The sequence below is a fragment of the Mauremys reevesii genome, linkage group 11 (assembly GCF_016161935.1).
Source record: "Mauremys reevesii isolate NIE-2019 linkage group 11, ASM1616193v1, whole genome shotgun sequence".
NCBI lineage: Eukaryota > Metazoa > Chordata > Testudines > Geoemydidae > Mauremys > Mauremys reevesii.
The window spans coordinates 73,989,179-74,007,100 of record NC_052633.1 but is presented as its reverse complement, the minus strand read 5'-3'; the positions used below and the strand labels follow the sequence as shown (position 1 = coordinate 74,007,100).

The window sequence follows — 17,922 nt, the reverse complement described above, 5'->3', positions numbered from 1 at the left end:
GTCTGTTTCACTGTGATAAATGGAACGATGCCGTCAGCTGCTCCGGGCCTGAAATGGAACCTTGCTCTGGAATTGCTCGAACTGGGTAGGGCACCAGCGCAGAGAGATTAGCAGCCCAGGCGTGGAACCAGGCGAGGAAGCCGGCGGCTTGCTAAACAGCTAGGACGTGTGTAAGGTCAGCCCTCCACAGACAGAGCAGTAACTCAGAGGGTGAATGGCGAGGAGAGGAGAGAGGCAAATGAAACAGGGATGGTATTGCTGTAGGGTGGCCATTCATCCCGTTTTGGCCAGGACAGTCCCTTTCTTAAGCCCTGACGCAGCCGTCCGGACTTTTTTTGGCAAAAGAGGGCATTTGCCCTGTTTGTCTTGGTTGGCAAGAGCAAATGGAACAAATGCCTATTTTTATCAAAAAAGTGGGGGTGGGGTGCAGAGGACTTTGCAGGGGGCTTGGGGGTGAGCAGAGATGCCAGCCCCGTGCGGGAGAGCAGGGAGGGCTGGGCTGGAGCTGCGGGGAGGAAGGGTTCCAGTGATAAGCGACTGATTTACATAAGCTGAGTGTGACGAAGTGGGACTGTTCTTAATGTTTTCTTTGAATACTGTGTGGGTGCCTCAGTTTCCCCTATACATTTCTTAAGTCTCCAGCGTGCATAAATGGCCGACACTCTGTCTCCTGGCAGCAAATGGCCGGGGCCCTTCCCCCCTGCAAGGGGATGGCTAAAGGTGAACAAAGATCAGGTGACCTCCTGGCCTGGGAAAGAGACAAAGGCCAGAAAGGAGGGGCTGGAGGGGGTTTCAGTTTGGAGCTGGCTGGAGACAGGAAGTGAGGGCAGACGGGGGGTCTGGCTCGCTGCCCCCCAGAATGGACCCGGCCGAGGGGTCCGGTTCGCGGTACCTACAAGCTCTGTTTTAGACCATGTTCCTGTAATCAAATAAACCTCTGTGTTACTGGCTGGCTGAGAGTTACGTCTGACTGTGAAGTGGGGGGGCAGGACCCTCTGGCTTCCCCAGGACCCCGCTGGGTCGGACTCGCTGTGGGAAGCGCATGGAGGGGCACAGGATGCTGAATGCTCCAAGGTCAGACCCAGGAGGTGAAGCCGTGTGAGCTTCTTGCCCTGCAGACAGGCTACTCCGAGGGAGAGGAGGCTCCCCAGAGTCCTTCCTGGCTTTGTGGGGAGCAGTTCCAGAGCATCGCCCGGGGACTCCGTGACACTGAGGCTCTGGCTTCCTGGGATTTAACCCTGTCCTGGAGAGACTCCGAATGGGGCAGAGCTTTGTTCAGTGGGTGACCATGGCCCCTCTGCAGGGTGGGGACTGTAGGGTTTTGCATCAGGTTTCGACTGAGGACAGGTCCCTAGTTTGGATGGCAGAGCACACAGGAACGTCTCCTTGCTGAGCTGGATGGATCTCAGCGCTGCACGGCTGAGGGGTTCAGGAGTGCTGGAGCGTAATTAGGTGTGGAGGTGGAGGCCAGGAGTCAGTGGATCTGGCTCGTGTTAACGAGCATCGCGGGGAAGCCGATTAGCCACGGTGGAGCAATTCTTGGCGCACTCGAGAAGGACCTTGCATGGTAACAGGTTTCAGAGGGGTAGCCATGCTAGTCTGTATCAGCAAAAAGAACAGGAGCACTTGTGGCACCTTAGAGACTCACACATTTATTTGGGCACAAGCTTTTGTGGGCTAAAACCCACTTCATCGGATGCATGCAGGTGAAAGTACAGTAGGAAGATATATATACACCGAGAACATGAAAAAGTGAGGGTTGCCATACCAGCTCTAACGAGAGTAATCAATTAAGGTGAGCTATTAGCAGCAGGAGAAAAAAACTTTTGTAGTGATAATCAGGATGGCCCATTTCCAACAGTTGACAAGGTGTGAGTAACAGTAGGGGGAAAATTAGCCTGGGAAAATAGTTTTTACTTTGTGTGATGACCCATCCACTCCCAGTCTTTATTCAAGCCTAATTTAATGGTGTCCAGTTTGCAAATTAATTCCAATCTGTAGTTTTTTGCAAACTGGACTGGGGGAGCTCCGGCCGTGCTGCCTTCCGTCCCGGTGCTTCGGGGTTGGGGGGCTGCGGCCGCGACACCCACCTTGGGGCTGGGAGGAGGAGGCTCGGGGCGCTCCGGGGCTGGGTGGGGGAGAGCCTGTGATGGGGGCTGGCGGCTGCGGTTGGGCCTCTGGGCTCGGGCGGGGGAGAGCGGAAGGGGCTAGCCTCCCCCAGCTGGCGGTTCATGCACCGCCCATGTCAGGGATGCAGCCCCATGCTCTGGGTGTCCCTACCCTGTGACTGCCAGGAGCTGGGCGTGGACGACAGGGATGGATCACTCGATGATTCCCTGTTCTGTTCATTCCCTCTGGGGCACCTGGCATTGGCCACTGTCGGAAGACAGGATACCGGGCTACACAGACCATTGATCTGGCCCAGTGTGACTGTTCTTATGTAAGGAGCCAGGATACATCACTGTGGCCTGGTCTGGGCATGCTGGGATCTGTCGTCTCCCTTGGCTGTGCCACCATATAACAGGTGTTCCAGACGCAGCCCAGCACGTGGCCAGACACGGCCCTGAGTGGGCAAAGTCACGTCTCCTTTATGTAGGTGGCAGAGCCATCTCCTGTGCTGCTGGCCACTGACAAACCACCAGGCAAAGCCATTGCTGAGAGAAGCGCCACTGAGCGAGCCTGACACTTGCTGTGAGTGAAGAGGGCCGTGCTGTATGTCTGCTCAGAATGTGCTCGGACGTTTCCCCGGGAGCGGGGGACGGACCATTTCATTGGAAAAGAGCCATTTGCGAGGCCTGGAATCGCTGAGTGGCGCTTCGCTGAGCGCCCACGTTCCCCTCCGTCTGACTATCCCAGCCTGCGAGCGTTCCCGTTCCTGGCTCCCAAACAATGAGCCCCTTTTTCTTCTCTTTGTTTCCCACTTGTCGGGAAGAGGAAAGACAGGCCGGGGCATTGATGGGTGCCCCAAGCGGGCCCGTCCTGCCCAGGGAGAGGTTGTGAAAGAGGAGTTTGAAATGGGCCCGGCCCGGCATGGCCCAGCGTTGGCTGCTGCTGCGTTCGGGGTGGGAATGGAATGTGTGCAGCGGAGGCAGGAGCTGCCTTTCAGGCTTCTCCGGCATCCATTAGCAGAGCAACTTTCCTCCGCTCGGTGCCAATCCTCACGTTGCCGTTCCGCCCCTCGCCGCCGCCTCTTGCTCTGCATCCCGATGTTCCCCCCGTTGGGGTCTTCGGCAAGTCACAGCCGGCCCCCCGTGGCTTTCCTCTCTCTCCTTCTCACCGTGGAAGAATGGGACGTTCCTGCACCTTTTCCTCGCTGACCCTCTTGCTCGGCAAGCGCCTGCCTTGACTTTCCGTTGTGCTCAGGCCGCTCAGAGTGGCTCTGAAGGCTGCAGAGCTCACAAGGCCGCTCGAGGGTGCAAGCAGTTAGCATCCGGGGCTGCTGAATCCCTTAAAGCCACTGTTAGGCCCCCTCCATGTTCAGGTGCATTAGCCCCATCCCAGGCTTTTAAGTGGGTGTGTGGCCCTGAGATTTAGGGAACCCGTGTGTGTGTGTGTGTTAGGGTGACCAGATGTCCTGATTTTATAGGGACAATCCTGATATTTGGGGCTTTTCCTTACATGGGTGCCTATTACCCCCATCTTCTGTCCTGATTTTTCACACTTGCTATTTGGTCACCCTAGTGTGTGTGTGTGTGTGTGTGCGTGTGTGTGTGTGTGTGTGTGTGTGTGTGTGTGTGTGTGTGTGTGCGTGTGCACGTACTGGGGGCATCACGCAAGGATTGCACAATTATAGTCTGCCCTGGGCTGGCCATATGCAGCAAAGTGCTTGTGACGGGTTGGACTCCTTGGGACACCACTGAGCCCACCTGTTATGCCATGTTGGGCCCCCTTTGTACCTGTCTTGCTGAGCCAGGCTCCCCTACCACACACACCGGCAGGGACACCCCGGCTGCAGATCAGCTCTGGGAAGACTCAGCTTAAGGGACTTGCTCCAGCACTCTGGTGCTCACTCCTTTTATGGGGTACAAACCCAAAGGTTTTATGACATTGGCCCCCTCCCTCAGTGTGGAGAGAGGTGTGCACACTTCTTCCCCCCACCCCATGTGGAATTACAGAAACTGGGTATAACAATAAACACAACAAATGTTATTAATGAGAAAAGGCAGATTTTAAGTGGTAAAAGGGGTAACAAACAGAACAAAGCAGATTAGTAAGCGTATGAAATGACACACACAAACTAAGCTAGTTTCACTAAAGAAATTGGTTACAAATTGCATCTCCCCCCTCCCCCCCCAGATATTGTTGCAGGCAGGTTGCAGAGTTTCTGTGGTTCAGCGTCCCAGTTATATTCCTGTTCAGACTGGCCCCTGTCTAGGCCTGGACTCCCCCTGCCTTCCCTTTTGCAGCCTTTCTCCTTGGGCAGACAGGCCATGGAGAGAAGTCCCGTTTGCCGTCCTCCCCGCCCATAAACAGGATTTACATCAGGCAGGGACCCTTTGTTTCCCAAACTTGACCCGCCCCCCTTCCCTTCCAGTGGAAAGTTACAAGAGGTCCCAGGTAATGTTTAGGATCAGGTGACAAGAGCACCTGACTGTAGGATCACAGCGGCCATGAGGCAGGGGCAGTATGGAGCGTCGGCAGGAAGGCCAAACGTTTCCTAGTCCATTGTCCTCGCTGATGGGCCATGGTCCCTGACTGGCTTCTCCGTTGTTGGACCCGAAGTGTCAGCAGTGGGCGTCACCCAAAGTAGCATAGTGGAAATACAGATTCGTGGTCAATAGTCCTAACGTCCGATACAGAAATGATCCAGGCACACAGATTGGGTAATGACATTCAGGAAATCAGAACCGTTCCAGTGCTATCTCACATGAGCCATCTGGCATCTCGGTTATGCCGTATTCAGATCATCAGCATATTTCCATAAAGAATATGGAATGACATGTCACGGTGCCCTCCTGGCATCTCCATGCGTCAGGGAGGGCTGACGCTGGCTCATCCCATGGCAACATGCACGGCCCATCGCGGCGTCTCCATGGACCCATGCTGTCCGCGCGAGGTGACTTCGAGTGAAAGGAGGTGACGCCTGTTGAATGAAAGGAACAGCGTCCCCTTGAATTCTGGGCAGCGGCGTTAACTGCCTTCCCAAGTTCTGCCCCGAGTCCTATTGGGACCATGTTTGTGCTGGGTTCACGGTCACATTTTCCTATGATAATGGGGTTTTGCTGGACAGAAGCCTCTGTCATGGAGTCCCCAGGTGATGCTCTGGAACTGCTCCCCACAAAGCCAGGCAGGACTTTGGGGAGTCTCCTCTCCCTCGGAGCAGATTGTCTTCAGGGCAAGAAGCTTACATGGCTTACAGGGCAGGTATTTAGGTGCCTAACTCCCATTGGTTTCAATGTATTGATTTCAGTGGGACCTGAGCACCTAAATACCTTCAAGCTGCTGGGCCTTAGGCCCAACTTACTAACGGGACACAAAACGCTACTAGCTGCACCAAGCAAAGGTTTTTTCCTTTCCATTCGAGTCATCTTGGGGGGTCACTTAACAAAAGTGGGTAGGAAATGCCCCCTGGAAGTGTGATATTGTGAACACTGGTTGTCCCCCTTTCCACGAGGGCAGCATGGGCTCCGCCACGCAGCTTCTCACGCCCCGGCACCGTCCTGTGGGAAGCCTGGCGTGCCACCGCCCGCTCACGCCGAGCCTTCTCCCACCCAGCCTGCACAATGAGGCTCTTACCCACAGAGTGGCTCATTTCCGCTTCGGTGGCTTCTGCTGCATTCACTGGCCCTGGAATTGCCAGTACGCTCAGCAAATGACCAACATGCGGCAGGCTCCAGCAGACTGGATGGGCGAATTTGGTTCCAAAGTTGCTGCTAATGGAATTTCCCAGGCGGCATCAATTATGTGGGCAAACTCCATTTGGGCTGCGTGCCGGCTTCCAGCTCTCTTGCATCTCCCCAGCGTGGTGATTTTGTGATGATGATCGTTACTGTGATTATTATTTAGAAACTCACTTGGAAAGGCTTAGGCTTTCAGCAATGTGTCTAAGCAGCCAGTGCCAGGAACTTGCAGCCAACTTCCTCCCCACTTTGTTAGCAGATTTTTCAAGATCTGAAGAGGGAGGGTGGGGGGCAGGGGTCAGAGATTCAGGAATAGTTCTCTGGAAGTCAGGAAGAGCCAGGGGTCAACCCGATGGCTTTTCAGAGGCCTCTGTGAAAGAAGTTGGGGTTCTCAGTCCATTTTCTAGTGCCCAATGTTATGCTAAATTCCTCTAGGCAGGATCTATAGGGTGGCTCCCTAGAGGGGAGAGAGAGGGCGTGCCTGTGCGTGACAAACTGGACCCAGGCTGATGAAAGGACAGAGTGTGTATCCGAGAGGACAGGAGATGGTTCTGAGTGTCCCTAAGCTGCTGAGGGTGACCAGGGGGAGGGACTGGCAAAGATGAGTTCCAGGGGAGCGCCGGCAGCGTGTATGTCTTTGGGTAATGCGGGTGCGTCTGTACTTACTGGTTTCATTTTCAGTTTATTGTGTAACAGTCTCTCATGCTTCTACAGCACCGTTCGTCCCAAAGGATCCCACAGCGTTCGCAAACGACCTCTGCAGAGGTCACGTCTCCCGGCCTCGAAATGCAGCTGCCTCTGGGGTTCAGAGCTGCGCAGCAGAACAGAGACAGCAGATGGGGACGTTTTGGGCCAGGGCCAAACCCCAGCACTGACACAACGTGCCCTGGGCTCTTTAATATCCCCACCGCGCAGACAGGGCCTTTTAAAGGGGCACGTTCGTCAGTGTCATGGGAACTCCAAAGCGGAGTCTGCCTGGACAGGATCTAAATGTGAGGTTCCTAGGCAGTAGGGAGAAGTGGGTGTAAATGCGCCTCGAGCCGGCTCCCCATCCCCTCCTAACACCCCGGTGCAGCCCCCTCCCTGGCTGATTGATGCAGCCTCCCGCCCTGCCCCGGTACAGTCTTCTCCCCACCACCCCGTGCAGCCCACTCCCCTCCGCTAGCTCCGCTGCCTCCCAGTGGCTTGGCAAACCATTTGCTCATTTTCCCCCACCCTGGAGGAAATGCACCCAAAGCATGCTGGGCAGTTTGCAGGAACCATCCAACCCCCGGGCCCAGCTGCGCTGAGGGCTGGCTCATGTTGATGGGTGCTTTGTGAGCGGTGCAGTTCCATGGAAATCAGTTCTATGCCTGGGGATGCTGTGGGAGTAAATTAGCATCAGCTCCTACGTTGGTCCCTCAGTGGCCATCTGTAAATCCAGCACGTGAAGTCCATAGCGGTCCCCTGGGCTAAAAGACACTGGCATAAGTATGAGCCTTTGTTACTGTTGTGGCTTATTTCCTGGCCTTTGGAGTCGGGATTCCTTGGGCTCGCGTCAATCCTACGGGCCCTTTTAGAAATCAGAGGAAGCAGATTCAAGCTGGTGCCGGGAGCCTGTTCTGCCACTGGTGCCCTATGTGCAAATCACCGAGCCGCTCTGGGCCTCAGTTTCCCCATCTGCAGAATGGGCGTAAAAGTCTTTCTCCACCTTCCAGCAGGGCGCTGAGCGGAGCGTTAATTAGCTAATCGCCGTTGTGTCGTTAGGAGAGGTGCACGGTCTGGGGGAATGGCGCGTGCTGCTGCTTTCGTACAGTGATGATTGCTCGGCATGATTAGCAATTCCCCGCTTCTTCCCTCTGGGCCAGGTGCTGCATGTTAGTTGGTGTCATTGCCATGGAGACAGCCGCCCTCCCTCTCTGCTAAAGTGGACATCTGCACTTAGGGGCTGGAATCCAGGCCAAACCCTGCTCCCGCCTCCGCCTCAAGTGCTCTCCCCGGCGGATTGCCACTCGCAGCGAGGAGCTGGGGGGCGGGGGGAGAACGCGGCTCTGGTTCCCGCCCCCAGCTTTACAAAGCCTGCAGGCCTCTCCCCAGGGGTGTCGCCTCTTTGCAGCCAGGCTGCTGGGGAGAGGGCTGGAAAAGGGGGGCTAGCGGGGATGCAAACAAAGAAGTGGACTGGAATGTGCTCCAGATTCCTGGCACGGAGGCCTATGTTCCCTGGCCGGGCTCTGAGATGCACTTCTCTAGGGCGTGTTCCCTTGGACGGGGGCAGGGGGAGGGCGCTCAGGATGTGGGGACCATCCCTGGCTCAGTTGGTTGGACTTGCTTGGCCTCTCTGCTCAGAAGGGTCCCTTCAGGGTGCCCGCCCCATCGCCACCCGCCCGGGTCTCTCTTGAGCTGTGTCTCCCGCCTGCTGCTCCCGGGCCTTGCCTATGGCTGTAGCGTGCACGTCACTCTCGTCGATTGCTGTGGGCTGGGTCCGGTTCCCTGTCCAGAAGCCACCACCACAGCTGGCTCTGCTGCCTGAGCCAATGCCCGGCTAAGTCGAGCTCCCACGCACCGCAGTGGCCTTGCACCCAGGCCCTGAATTGGCACCTCCGCTGGCAGCCTCCAAAGCGAGGTGGAGGATTGATTAGGAGGGAAGGGGTGGGCCGGTGGTCGGGCGCTAGCCAGAGACCCACGTTCAATCCCCTGCTCTGGCCCCCCTGACTTGTGTGGCCTTGGACAAGTCATTTAATCTCCACGTGCCTCAGTTCCCATCTGTAAAATGGGGAAAGCACCCTTCCTGCTGGGGTGTAATGGAGATACAGGCACTCAGGTGTGATGGGAATAGGAGATGCAAAATCTTAATGGTTATTTATGGTGCATTTTCCATCCCATTGGAGTCTGTGGAAACGGCAGGTGCCCTGCAGATCAGGCCTTGCGTGTTACAAAGGCCACTTTCCCCATCGTTGACAGGCATCCGCCTCTGGGTGAAAGGCGGCTTTGCGCTGACTCTGGGCGTGGGGCTTGGTGCGCGGGTGGCTGGGTGCTGTGGGTGGCCTGTGCCAGACAGGAGGTCAGACTGGATAATCTACAGGTCCCTTCTGGCCTTAAACTCCATGCCGCTAACATCCAGCTCGGTCCTGGTTCAGTGCGGGCAGGCTGAGCTTGATGACCCCTCGAGGTCCCTCCTCCCAGCCCTCCAGGTCTCTGATCATCCGGACAGAAAGGGAGGAGTTATTGTCTGCAGAGGAATTCCCAGGGTATTGGGAGAATAACCACTTGGCCAGGATGCCAGAGCCTAGCCTCGCTCTTTAAGAAGCAGCCATATCTGGCTTCAAGACTGAGCTTGATAAGTTTATGGAGGGGATGGTATGATGGACTAGCCTCATTTTGGCAATTCACTGACCTTTGACTATGAGCGGTAAATATGCCCAATGGCCTGTGATGGGATGTTAGATGGGTGGGATCTGAGTTACTACAGAGAATTCTTTCCTGGGTGCTGGCTGGTGAGTCTTGCCCACATGCTCAGGGTTTAGCTGATCGCCATATTTGGGGGCGGGAAGGAATTTTCCTCCAGGGCAGATTGGCAAAGGCCCTGGAGGGTTTTCCGCCTTCCTCTGCAGTGTGGGGCATGGGTCACTTGCTGGAGGATTCTCTGCACCATGATTTGAGGACTTCAGTAACTCAGACATAGGTTAGGGGTTTGTTACAGGAGTGGGTGGGTGAGATTCTGTGGCCTACGTTGTGCAGGAGGTCAGACTAGATGATCATAATGGTCCCTTCTGACCTTGAAATCTATGACTCTATGAGTCCCAGCTTCTTTGATGATCACACGTGATAAGGACTTTTGCTCGATGTCTCCTCTGACCACAAGCCCCTCCTGCAGCATCAATCCCTGTAGCACCCTGCTGGGTATCTACGCAGAGCAAAGGCTGTATTGGCAGTGGGCACGTCCATTCCTTGGTTCTCTCCAGGTTGGCATCAGTGCGGCAGGGTGATTTCCCGCACATGCTGTGCCTCTCCTGTAGGAATCAGAAGGCTCCAGCTACCTTAGTCTCTGTGCGGGCCCCGTAAGGCAGCGCAGATGGCCCGTTAAAAATGTTTGGGGGTAAAGAGTCCTCAGGGAGAGCCCCAAGATGCCAAGGAGCTGGAGTCATCAGGTGAGGAGTGGCTCGTGCCTGAGATAAATCACCAGCGTGCCAGCTGCCACGTGGCTCCCTAAGGGTGAATTTGAACCTGGATGAGCCTGTTGCTGGGCATCGTCCTTTTTAACGAGTGCTTCCCGCCATGTGCTTGAATTCCAGGGGTGGAGTCACGGGACAAGTCCCTGGAGGAGCCCGGAGCGCCGAACCGAAGACGCACGACCAGCGACGGCCAGTACGAGAACAGTCCCCAGGAGCCCGGCTCGCCTCGGAGCCCCACTGCCCGGTCGCCAGTCCACAGCTTCTCGCCAGAGGTGGTCAGCAGCATCGCCGCCAACCCGGGAGGGAGGCCCAGAGAGGTGCCTTTTCCTTGGTCTTTCCCCCTGCTGCTTTGTAGTGGGGCGTGTGGTAATGTGGACAGCGCTGTTGGAGGGGGACCTCGCCGTTCAACCCCAGTTGCCAGGGGATGGGAGGAGGGGGCTGAGGCTTGCCAGAGACCCACAAAGGAGCTGAAGAAAGCCCCTAGTTCGCTCTGGCAATGAAGCCCCAGCATCCGTGAGCCTGGGTTGGTGGGTGGCTGAGGATCATGCTTCTGGAATGGGGCCGCGTTTGCCTGGGGTCGGCGTTTGCCACGACTGACTCGGCCTTGCTTGCTTTCTTCCGCAGCCTCATCTCCACAGCTACAAGGAAGCCTTTGAAGAGCTGGAGGGGACCTCTCCAACCAGCCCACCCTCCAGCGGTGGTGAGATCTCTCCCCCAACCCCTGCCTTTCCTGTCTCGCCGCAAACCCCTTACGGTCACCTGCGTAAGTGCCGCGGCTCCGGGAGGCGGTGGGAACCAGCGGGCGGCTCTAGCAAAGCCAGATAAAAGCAGCAGGTCAAGCAGCTCCAAATTCCAGACACCTGCCGCCATTTAATCTCTTTCTCTCGTTCTCTCATCCTTCCACCCCCTTCCCACGGCAATTCCTTCCATCACTTCTCTTCTCTGCTTGACACCACCCTCCGCCACTCCACGCGCTGCAGATTTCCTTGGTTTCGTTCTGATTTCATTTTCACAGCCCAGTTTTACAGATAGTGGGGCATAAAATGATATCACGGTCCTGGGGGCCCCTGAGGGCATGTGATGGAAATAATCGAACCTATTTTGGGGGGCGCGCCCCCATCTGGCACAAAAGTACCCTGAAAATAGAACTCTCTCTGTATACTGAGGAGGCTCCCATTTCAATTAGTTTTCCCTCTACATGGTATATGTGATATACAGCCCTGGCTCCCACCGCTTCGTCTTCTGAGTGATGGCTGCTGCATGATGCCAAGTAGCTTTGGGATGCTCTCCGGCGTCCTGACCCTCCAGAGCAGCCGGGCCTCAATCCCTGATTGCGTTGCTCTCCTCCACAGCTGCGTGTCGTTCCAAAGTTCAACTCAGAGCAATACCTTCCGCAGCCGACCCCCTTCTTTTTAGGGGGACCCTGCCACATCTCTCCAGAACCCCAAACTGAACGTCCTCCCAGCTCGAGAGTTTTAAAAAAGCAAATATTTTGGGGGCGGGAAGAATCCAAACAGTTGGCTCCATGACAGAGCTGTTTAGGGATCTCCGCTCAGTCCCGCGTCAGCGACATCTTTTCGAGATGGCACCTCTGTGAAGTGACGCCTCACAGTCTGACAAAGCCGGAAGGAGGAACTTTCTCCCATTCAGACCCAGCGCCTGCTTCTAGCTCTGGAAGGGAGAGTTGATTTTAAACCAGTGACTTGGTGGGGGGGGGGGAAGGCCCCCGAAAGGCTATTTTAGGTCAATTTGCATGGCTTCCTCCGAGTCCTGGACAGTTGGACTCATGGTAGCTAAGGCAGCTAGTTTGGAAGGTGGAAGGTTATGAAAAATAGTCCCGATGCAATTGTTTTAAAACTCCCTGAAATATTCCCCGAAGAGGGTTTCTGTAACCCCGAGATGGGATACGTGCTGGCCAGGAGTAGGATAAAGTTGGTATCGGCACGTATTTGGGCTGCTCTGCTTTGATCAAGCCAAAAAGCCCTTCGTACTACGCCACTGACAAGCTGTGATCAGAGGCCCAGTGCTGTCGGTACTGTACAGTCCTATCATGCAAATATTGTCCGTGCCTCAAGGAGCTTAAACTAAGGACTATCATGTTTCCCCCGTGTACCTAGCTAAAGACATGCTGTGTACGCACGTGTGTATTGCATGGAATTCAACTCCCTTTAAAGAAGGCACATTTTGGGTTGACACTGTCCATTCAAATCCATTCACCGTTGATATCTGGATGGCCAGATAGGAGCCCATGGCATGTAGCCAAGTGCAAGGTGAATCCCCTGTACCTGAACAGATTTGCAGATGGGAAGGGTGAATGACAAGGGGAGTTAGATGCTACCTAACATGCAGGTGCTCTGCTGAGCCTAAAGGAGGCAAAGAAGGTTTCAGTGATTTTTTTGCTGCTGGAAATGTCTGAGCCTTGCAAGTAGCTGGGAAAGTCTGACCCTTGAACTTCCTGTTGCATGTTCTGACCTCCTGACTCCTCCAGCTGAGCATGCGTCCTCCTGGCTAACCCTTGATAACTTGGTGGTAGGTTTGGAAGAAGTGAATTCCGCTTTGACCGGTTCTGCCGCTGTCCCACGGTGGCACAGTGGCACGGCTGAATCGGGCTGCACCAGCACAATGCATTGGTGAGCAACTGGGAAAAAAGCAATGGCCACGTTTGCTATTCCTAAGTATTTATAAGTGCAATGGCAGAGCTGAAAATGGATTGAGATGCTCTGGTCCCGCTCAGGAGAGATTTTCCAAAATGCCAGTCACCTCCCAAACTATATTCTCTACGTCTCCTGTCTCCGAACCTTATGGATGTCCTATGGCCTTAGACTAGTGCTGGGCAAAATTTTTCACTCAAAACTTTTTTGGGGGATGAAAAATGCAGATTTGGCGACACCAAAACCTTTCCCAAATTCACGTCAATATAGTCAAATTGTTTTGATTTTTTTCAGCATTTTATTTTTTAGGGTTTTTTTTTTTATTGAAACGTTTCAATTTTTCGGTTTGAAATGACTTTTCCTTTCCACATTTCCTTTAATTTTATTTTATAAAAAAAATGAAAAGCTTTTTCAAACAGTTGACATTGAAATGTTTCATTTCGGATTTCATTTGACCTGGAACAAGTTTTTTTTTGTCAACTTTTCGACTTGCTGAAAATTTAGAAAAAGTTAGTTTTCTGTTCAATTCTCAATACATTTTTTTTTGCATTTCCAGCGAACTGAAACATCTGTTATTCGCTCAGCCCTCATTGCTACACACCAGGTTTAGCAGGAGAGTTGTTTTTAACCCCTGTGGTGCCACCCTTTCCCCTCAGAAACACACGTCTGGGCAAGGTCATCGCCCATTGGTGATGAAGGATGAGGCTGTGGCTGAGACGTTCGGCTGCACTGTGAACGTTCAGCACGCTGCAGGGGCTTCCTGCCAGCAGTTCCTTCTGTGGCTGAATTTCAGAGTGACAGGTTAATCGTATAGGCTTGAGATGTGCCCTTGGGGCAACATTTCTTACCCAGTGCAAAACGGGGACTCTTTTGCATCTCATCCCTGGCCAGCTTCTCCACCGAGCAGGCTCAGGTGAACTCCCGAGCAACATCAGAGCTGAATCTTTTGAGATTTGCCTATTGCTGCTACAGACAGGCCCATAGGGAGCCCCCCAATCCAAACAACCCCCCAGGTTTGGGGGAAGTGCACTTATGAACCAGAACCCCAGATCCAACTGTCCACTTTCCCATGAGAGGGAAATTTGAATCCTCATCCAGATCAGAACCTCACAGCTGGGGCTTCTGTGGTTTGTCGGACTGCGGAGACCTGAGTTAATTTCATTGCCACTAGGAGAGCTGGTGAGCATGACGTTGCTGCTCACTGCAGGCTAGATTTCACGATGGTTTGGGGGTTAAACCCATGTCCTTGCACCTGGCTCTGCCGGAGTCCCCCCCTCTCTGCAACAACCCCCAGCCAATCAGAACCAGGCCCGGCACGTTAGCGGTAACACTTGGCTGGAACTTCTTGGCCCGTCCGGAATTGCTTGGTTTCCCAGTAACTCATCTGCATTGAGCAAACAGTTCTAACCAACGTAGCAGCCGTGAAAACGTGAGCTCACGAGGACTGGCTTTTGTGTCCACGCCTGCCTCCCGCCTCCTCCCGCTGCCAGCGTGGGTGCCCGTCTGAATCTGTAAGTCAGAAGGTTGAAATGCAAGCAGCGGCTAAAGCTAAAGGAATGTGTCAAGTTTCCTTTAGGGAAGCTGGAGCCTCGTTTGTCTTGTTTTTGCTTTTGGCAGCATTCCCACACCTCTTCTGTGTCCCGAGGTCTCTTCTTCCCGGTTAGAAAAGCCTGGATTGTTTCGAGCTGGTAAAATGCAGTGTCAGGGAGATAGAAATCAATCGCAAGAACTCTGCGCCCCCCCCCCCCCACACACACTCTAAAGCCTTATTTGTGAGACTTGTAGTATGCGCATCTCACATCTACATCTACATCTATTTGCTCCATCACTCCCTGCTTCATATGTGTACCCTATATATATAGTATGTGTGCTATATATATATATACACACATCCCTTTATATGTACATACGACATACCGGCCTCTCTGTCTATAATATATACATGCAATAGAGCTATGGAACACATGCTGTGTGCATTCGTAAACAGGCTGGTGGGTATGTGACACGTGTCGCTGCACATCTGGCTGGTTTTCCAGATGTGTATCTACACCATAGGTGTGAAAGTTCATGTCGTGGGCACCGTTTCGGTCTCTCTACCAGAACTAATCCAGTAGGTAGAGTGAATGCTACGACGTAAAATGTGGGCCCTAAGTTAGTTTTTCAAGGGGAAGATTAGATAATGGGCCTGTTTGGTGAGCATGGTGGTTTGAATTCATGAGGGCCCTATTCTGTTCTCGTTTACACTGGGCTGAATCTGGAGTATCTCGGTTGAAGTCAATGGAGCCCCTCTGGATTTAGATCTAGGGGATGAAGATCGGAATCTGGCCCATGGTGTTTTTGTTAATATCAGTCCGAGTCCAGATGAAATGCTGATATTCTTGGAGGCATCTCTGGCAAACGGTGCCTCGAGAAATGAGCCTCCCCCCGCAGCAGATGCATACTGGGCGGTCTCGTGTTTTGGAGTGTGGAAGTCAGGACTCCTGGGTTCTAGCCCTAGCTGTGCCACCAACTTCCCGAGTCACTGCGGGCAGGACGTGTTACCTTTGTGTGCCTCAGTTTACCAACCTGTCCAGTGAGGGAAGTGCAGCTAAATGCCCCCATAGGGTGGAGAGGTGTCATCAATTAACTGTGGCAGGGAGTCTGAATCAGTGAGTGTTGGGGAAGGAGCTTTGAGATCCCTGGATGAGAGGCGCTGTTATCCAGCCAGGGGGCTGCCGCTTTGCCCACTTGCCCAGTGTTAGGATTCCTGCAAGCCCTGGGAAGTCATTCCTGCTGGTGGACTGTCCCTAATGGTGGCGATGCCAAGGTGCTCTCGCCTCTAGGAGGCAAGGCCTTCAGGCTCCCAGCACACTCAAGCAGGGTTTATGGGCATCAAAGGAATTTGTAATCCTGCCCCGCCCTCTGGGCCCCTCAATCCATCTTCCTGCAGCTGCCCATCAATCATCAGCAGGGGGTTTCTTTGTCTCCCCCCGCGTCTAGGTTCCCTCCGCACGCGGCCGGCATCGGGGCTGGCCGAATCACCGTCTCCATAAAAGAGAAGCCAGAGGTGTCACTTCTAATAAGGGGGCCTGCTCTCGGCTCCTGCATTCCTGCGGTTTCTGCAGGCCAGCGGGCTTAAGCGTTTCCAGTTGCACATGCACCTTGCCAGGACATAATGACAGTCGTTAAGTAGCACACGTAGCGCTGAGGCTATAAACTCACATTTAGTAACAACCGAGATGACTCTAGGATTTATTGCGCTTTAAATTTAATTCCTCTTTTGAGTCCTCTGGGTCTAATTATTTATTTTTTATTTTGCCTGACTGCAGTGCGCTCCCCACCCGGCCTGGCCAAGACCCCGCTGTCTGCATTGGGCCTGAAGCCCCATAACCCAGCCGAGATGCTGCTGCAGCCAACAGGAGGTAAGTGAATGGGTGGGGACAGAGGGCTGGTTACAGACTGAAGGTGCTGAAAGTTAGGGCCAGTTCATCCTGGCATCTTACGCCCCTCTCTGCTATATTCAATCAGAGAATCATGCCGCTGCCCGGAGAGGTCGAGAATGCATTGTTTCTCCAGGGGCTTCTGCTGAGGCTGGATTTGCAACGTTGGCCCGTTAGGGTCACTGAGGCTGACTGGGTTTGGTCACTGCATGTGCACCCAAGACTTTGAGATGTATGCTGCTGGACAACAATACTGTGCCTCAGGGACTGCGTCCAGTAGAGGAAGGCTCTTGTAGCAGCAGTGGGGCTGAGAAATATGCCTGTCGATCATAGGAACGGCCATACTGGGTCAGACCAAAGGTCCATCCAGCCCAGTGTCCTGTCTGCTGACAGTGGCCAATGCCAGGTGCCCCAGAGGGAATGAACAGAACCGGGTAATTATCGAGTGATCCGTATGTATTGGTCTACTAAATTCTGCCTCAGAGCAGGGGGGATCATAGAACCAAAGGGTTTGAAGGGTCCGCAAGGGTCATCTAGTCCGATCCCCAGCCAAGATCCAAGGGTGGGCCAGCTAGATGGCCTCTTGAGGGCCCCTGCAAGCCTAGACCCAGGTTACACTCACCCGGTGGGCAGGTTGCCCCTTAGCTGCGTACCGTAGGGGTTCCTTGCGTTTGCCTCTGAAGCAGTTGGTGCTGGCCACTGTTAGGTCACTGGCCTGGCTGGACACGGGGGGTCTGATCTAGGCCGGCTAGTCCTCCATTATCGAACAACAAGCTTCAGGAAGGCAAGGGGCACGCTGTCCGGTAAAGTGGTCGCCCATCACCACCAGCGCTTTGGTTTCTATGTCTGTCTGGGTCAGAACCCGCGGTCCGTCCTCAGGGTCAGCGGCCCCCGCTGGGAGCTGTACTGAAGGAGGGCATGAGGTCGTTGGGATTTGGCTGTCTATGGCTCCCCCCCCCTCCACCCCGACTCCTCCTTTCTCCCTCGTTTCTCCACCTTTATTAGCGTTCTCACCTCGGCGCAGGTCAAGAGGGCTGGCGCTAGAGGAAGTGCAACCTGCCAGTTAAAACAATATCCAGACCATCCTCCTGTCTCTGTGTGAATCCCCAGGGTGCAGCCCCCGGTCCTGCCGCTAACTCCTCTCCTGGCCTGGGGACAGCTGTCTCGGGGACAGATCCCAGAGCCCAGGAGCTGTCTTCTAATCCAGACAGACCCCAGCTCACCAGCGCCACGCCTGCCCTTCACAGGCTTTCAAGAGCTTCCTTTACGGCCTGCCAGAAGCCCTTAGGAGCCTTGTGTCTATCCTGCTAATCGCAGGCAGAGAGAGGCAGAGACTAGAGTTTGCAGTGGGGAAAGCCCCCTTGGGGACCAATTCTGGGGCTGTAGACACCAGCATTGCAGCCGCCGGCATTTTTACAGCCAGGCTATAAATGTGGAGAGTTTAATAGCAGAGAGGCTGGTGCACGCCCGTAAGAATCGGATGGAAAAACAGCAGCACTAGGAATGTTCCCAGTGGGGTTTTCTCAGCATACGGAGAGCCAATCAGTGTAGGCGCGTGCGGCCTTGCCCCAGACCTGCCACCTGAACAGGGAAGGCCAATGGCTTCTCAAAGGGTGGAGGGAATCAGAATAATAATTAATAACAACATCCCATTTGGACATAACCCCGCTTCCTGCCTAGGGCTTGTCAGTAGGGAAAGGTTAGCGGTGAAGCCATAGGAATGATACTGCCAGGTGAGTGCGAAGGGCCAGGTGAGTGTTAAACCAATGGGTTTTAGGCACCTAAATACTTTAAAAAGCCTGGGCCTCTTTCCTGTTTTTGTGGCAGCTCAGGTGGCTTGCGCACATGTAGTTATTTACCA

The 17,922-nt window shown here is 54.2% G+C and overlaps 1 protein-coding gene across 10 annotated transcripts in view; it reads left to right on the top strand.

The window, feature by feature from the left end:
• TNS1 (tensin 1) overlaps positions 1 to 17,922 on the top strand; it is a 252,557-nt gene that overhangs the window by 195,894 nt on the left and 38,741 nt on the right. For 6 of the 10 annotated variants that reach the window (XM_039493614.1, XM_039493612.1, XM_039493611.1 and 3 more), the window contains 3 exons: positions 10,112 to 10,308; positions 10,616 to 10,754; positions 15,951 to 16,043. In XM_039493614.1, the coding sequence (XP_039349548.1) occupies positions 10,112 to 10,308; positions 10,616 to 10,754; positions 15,951 to 16,043 (429 nt within the window). The remainder of the gene's footprint in view (positions 1 to 10,111; positions 10,309 to 10,615; positions 10,755 to 15,950; positions 16,044 to 17,922) is intronic. The other 4 variants (XM_039493617.1, XM_039493616.1, XM_039493615.1 and 1 more) reach the window with 1 other exon arrangement.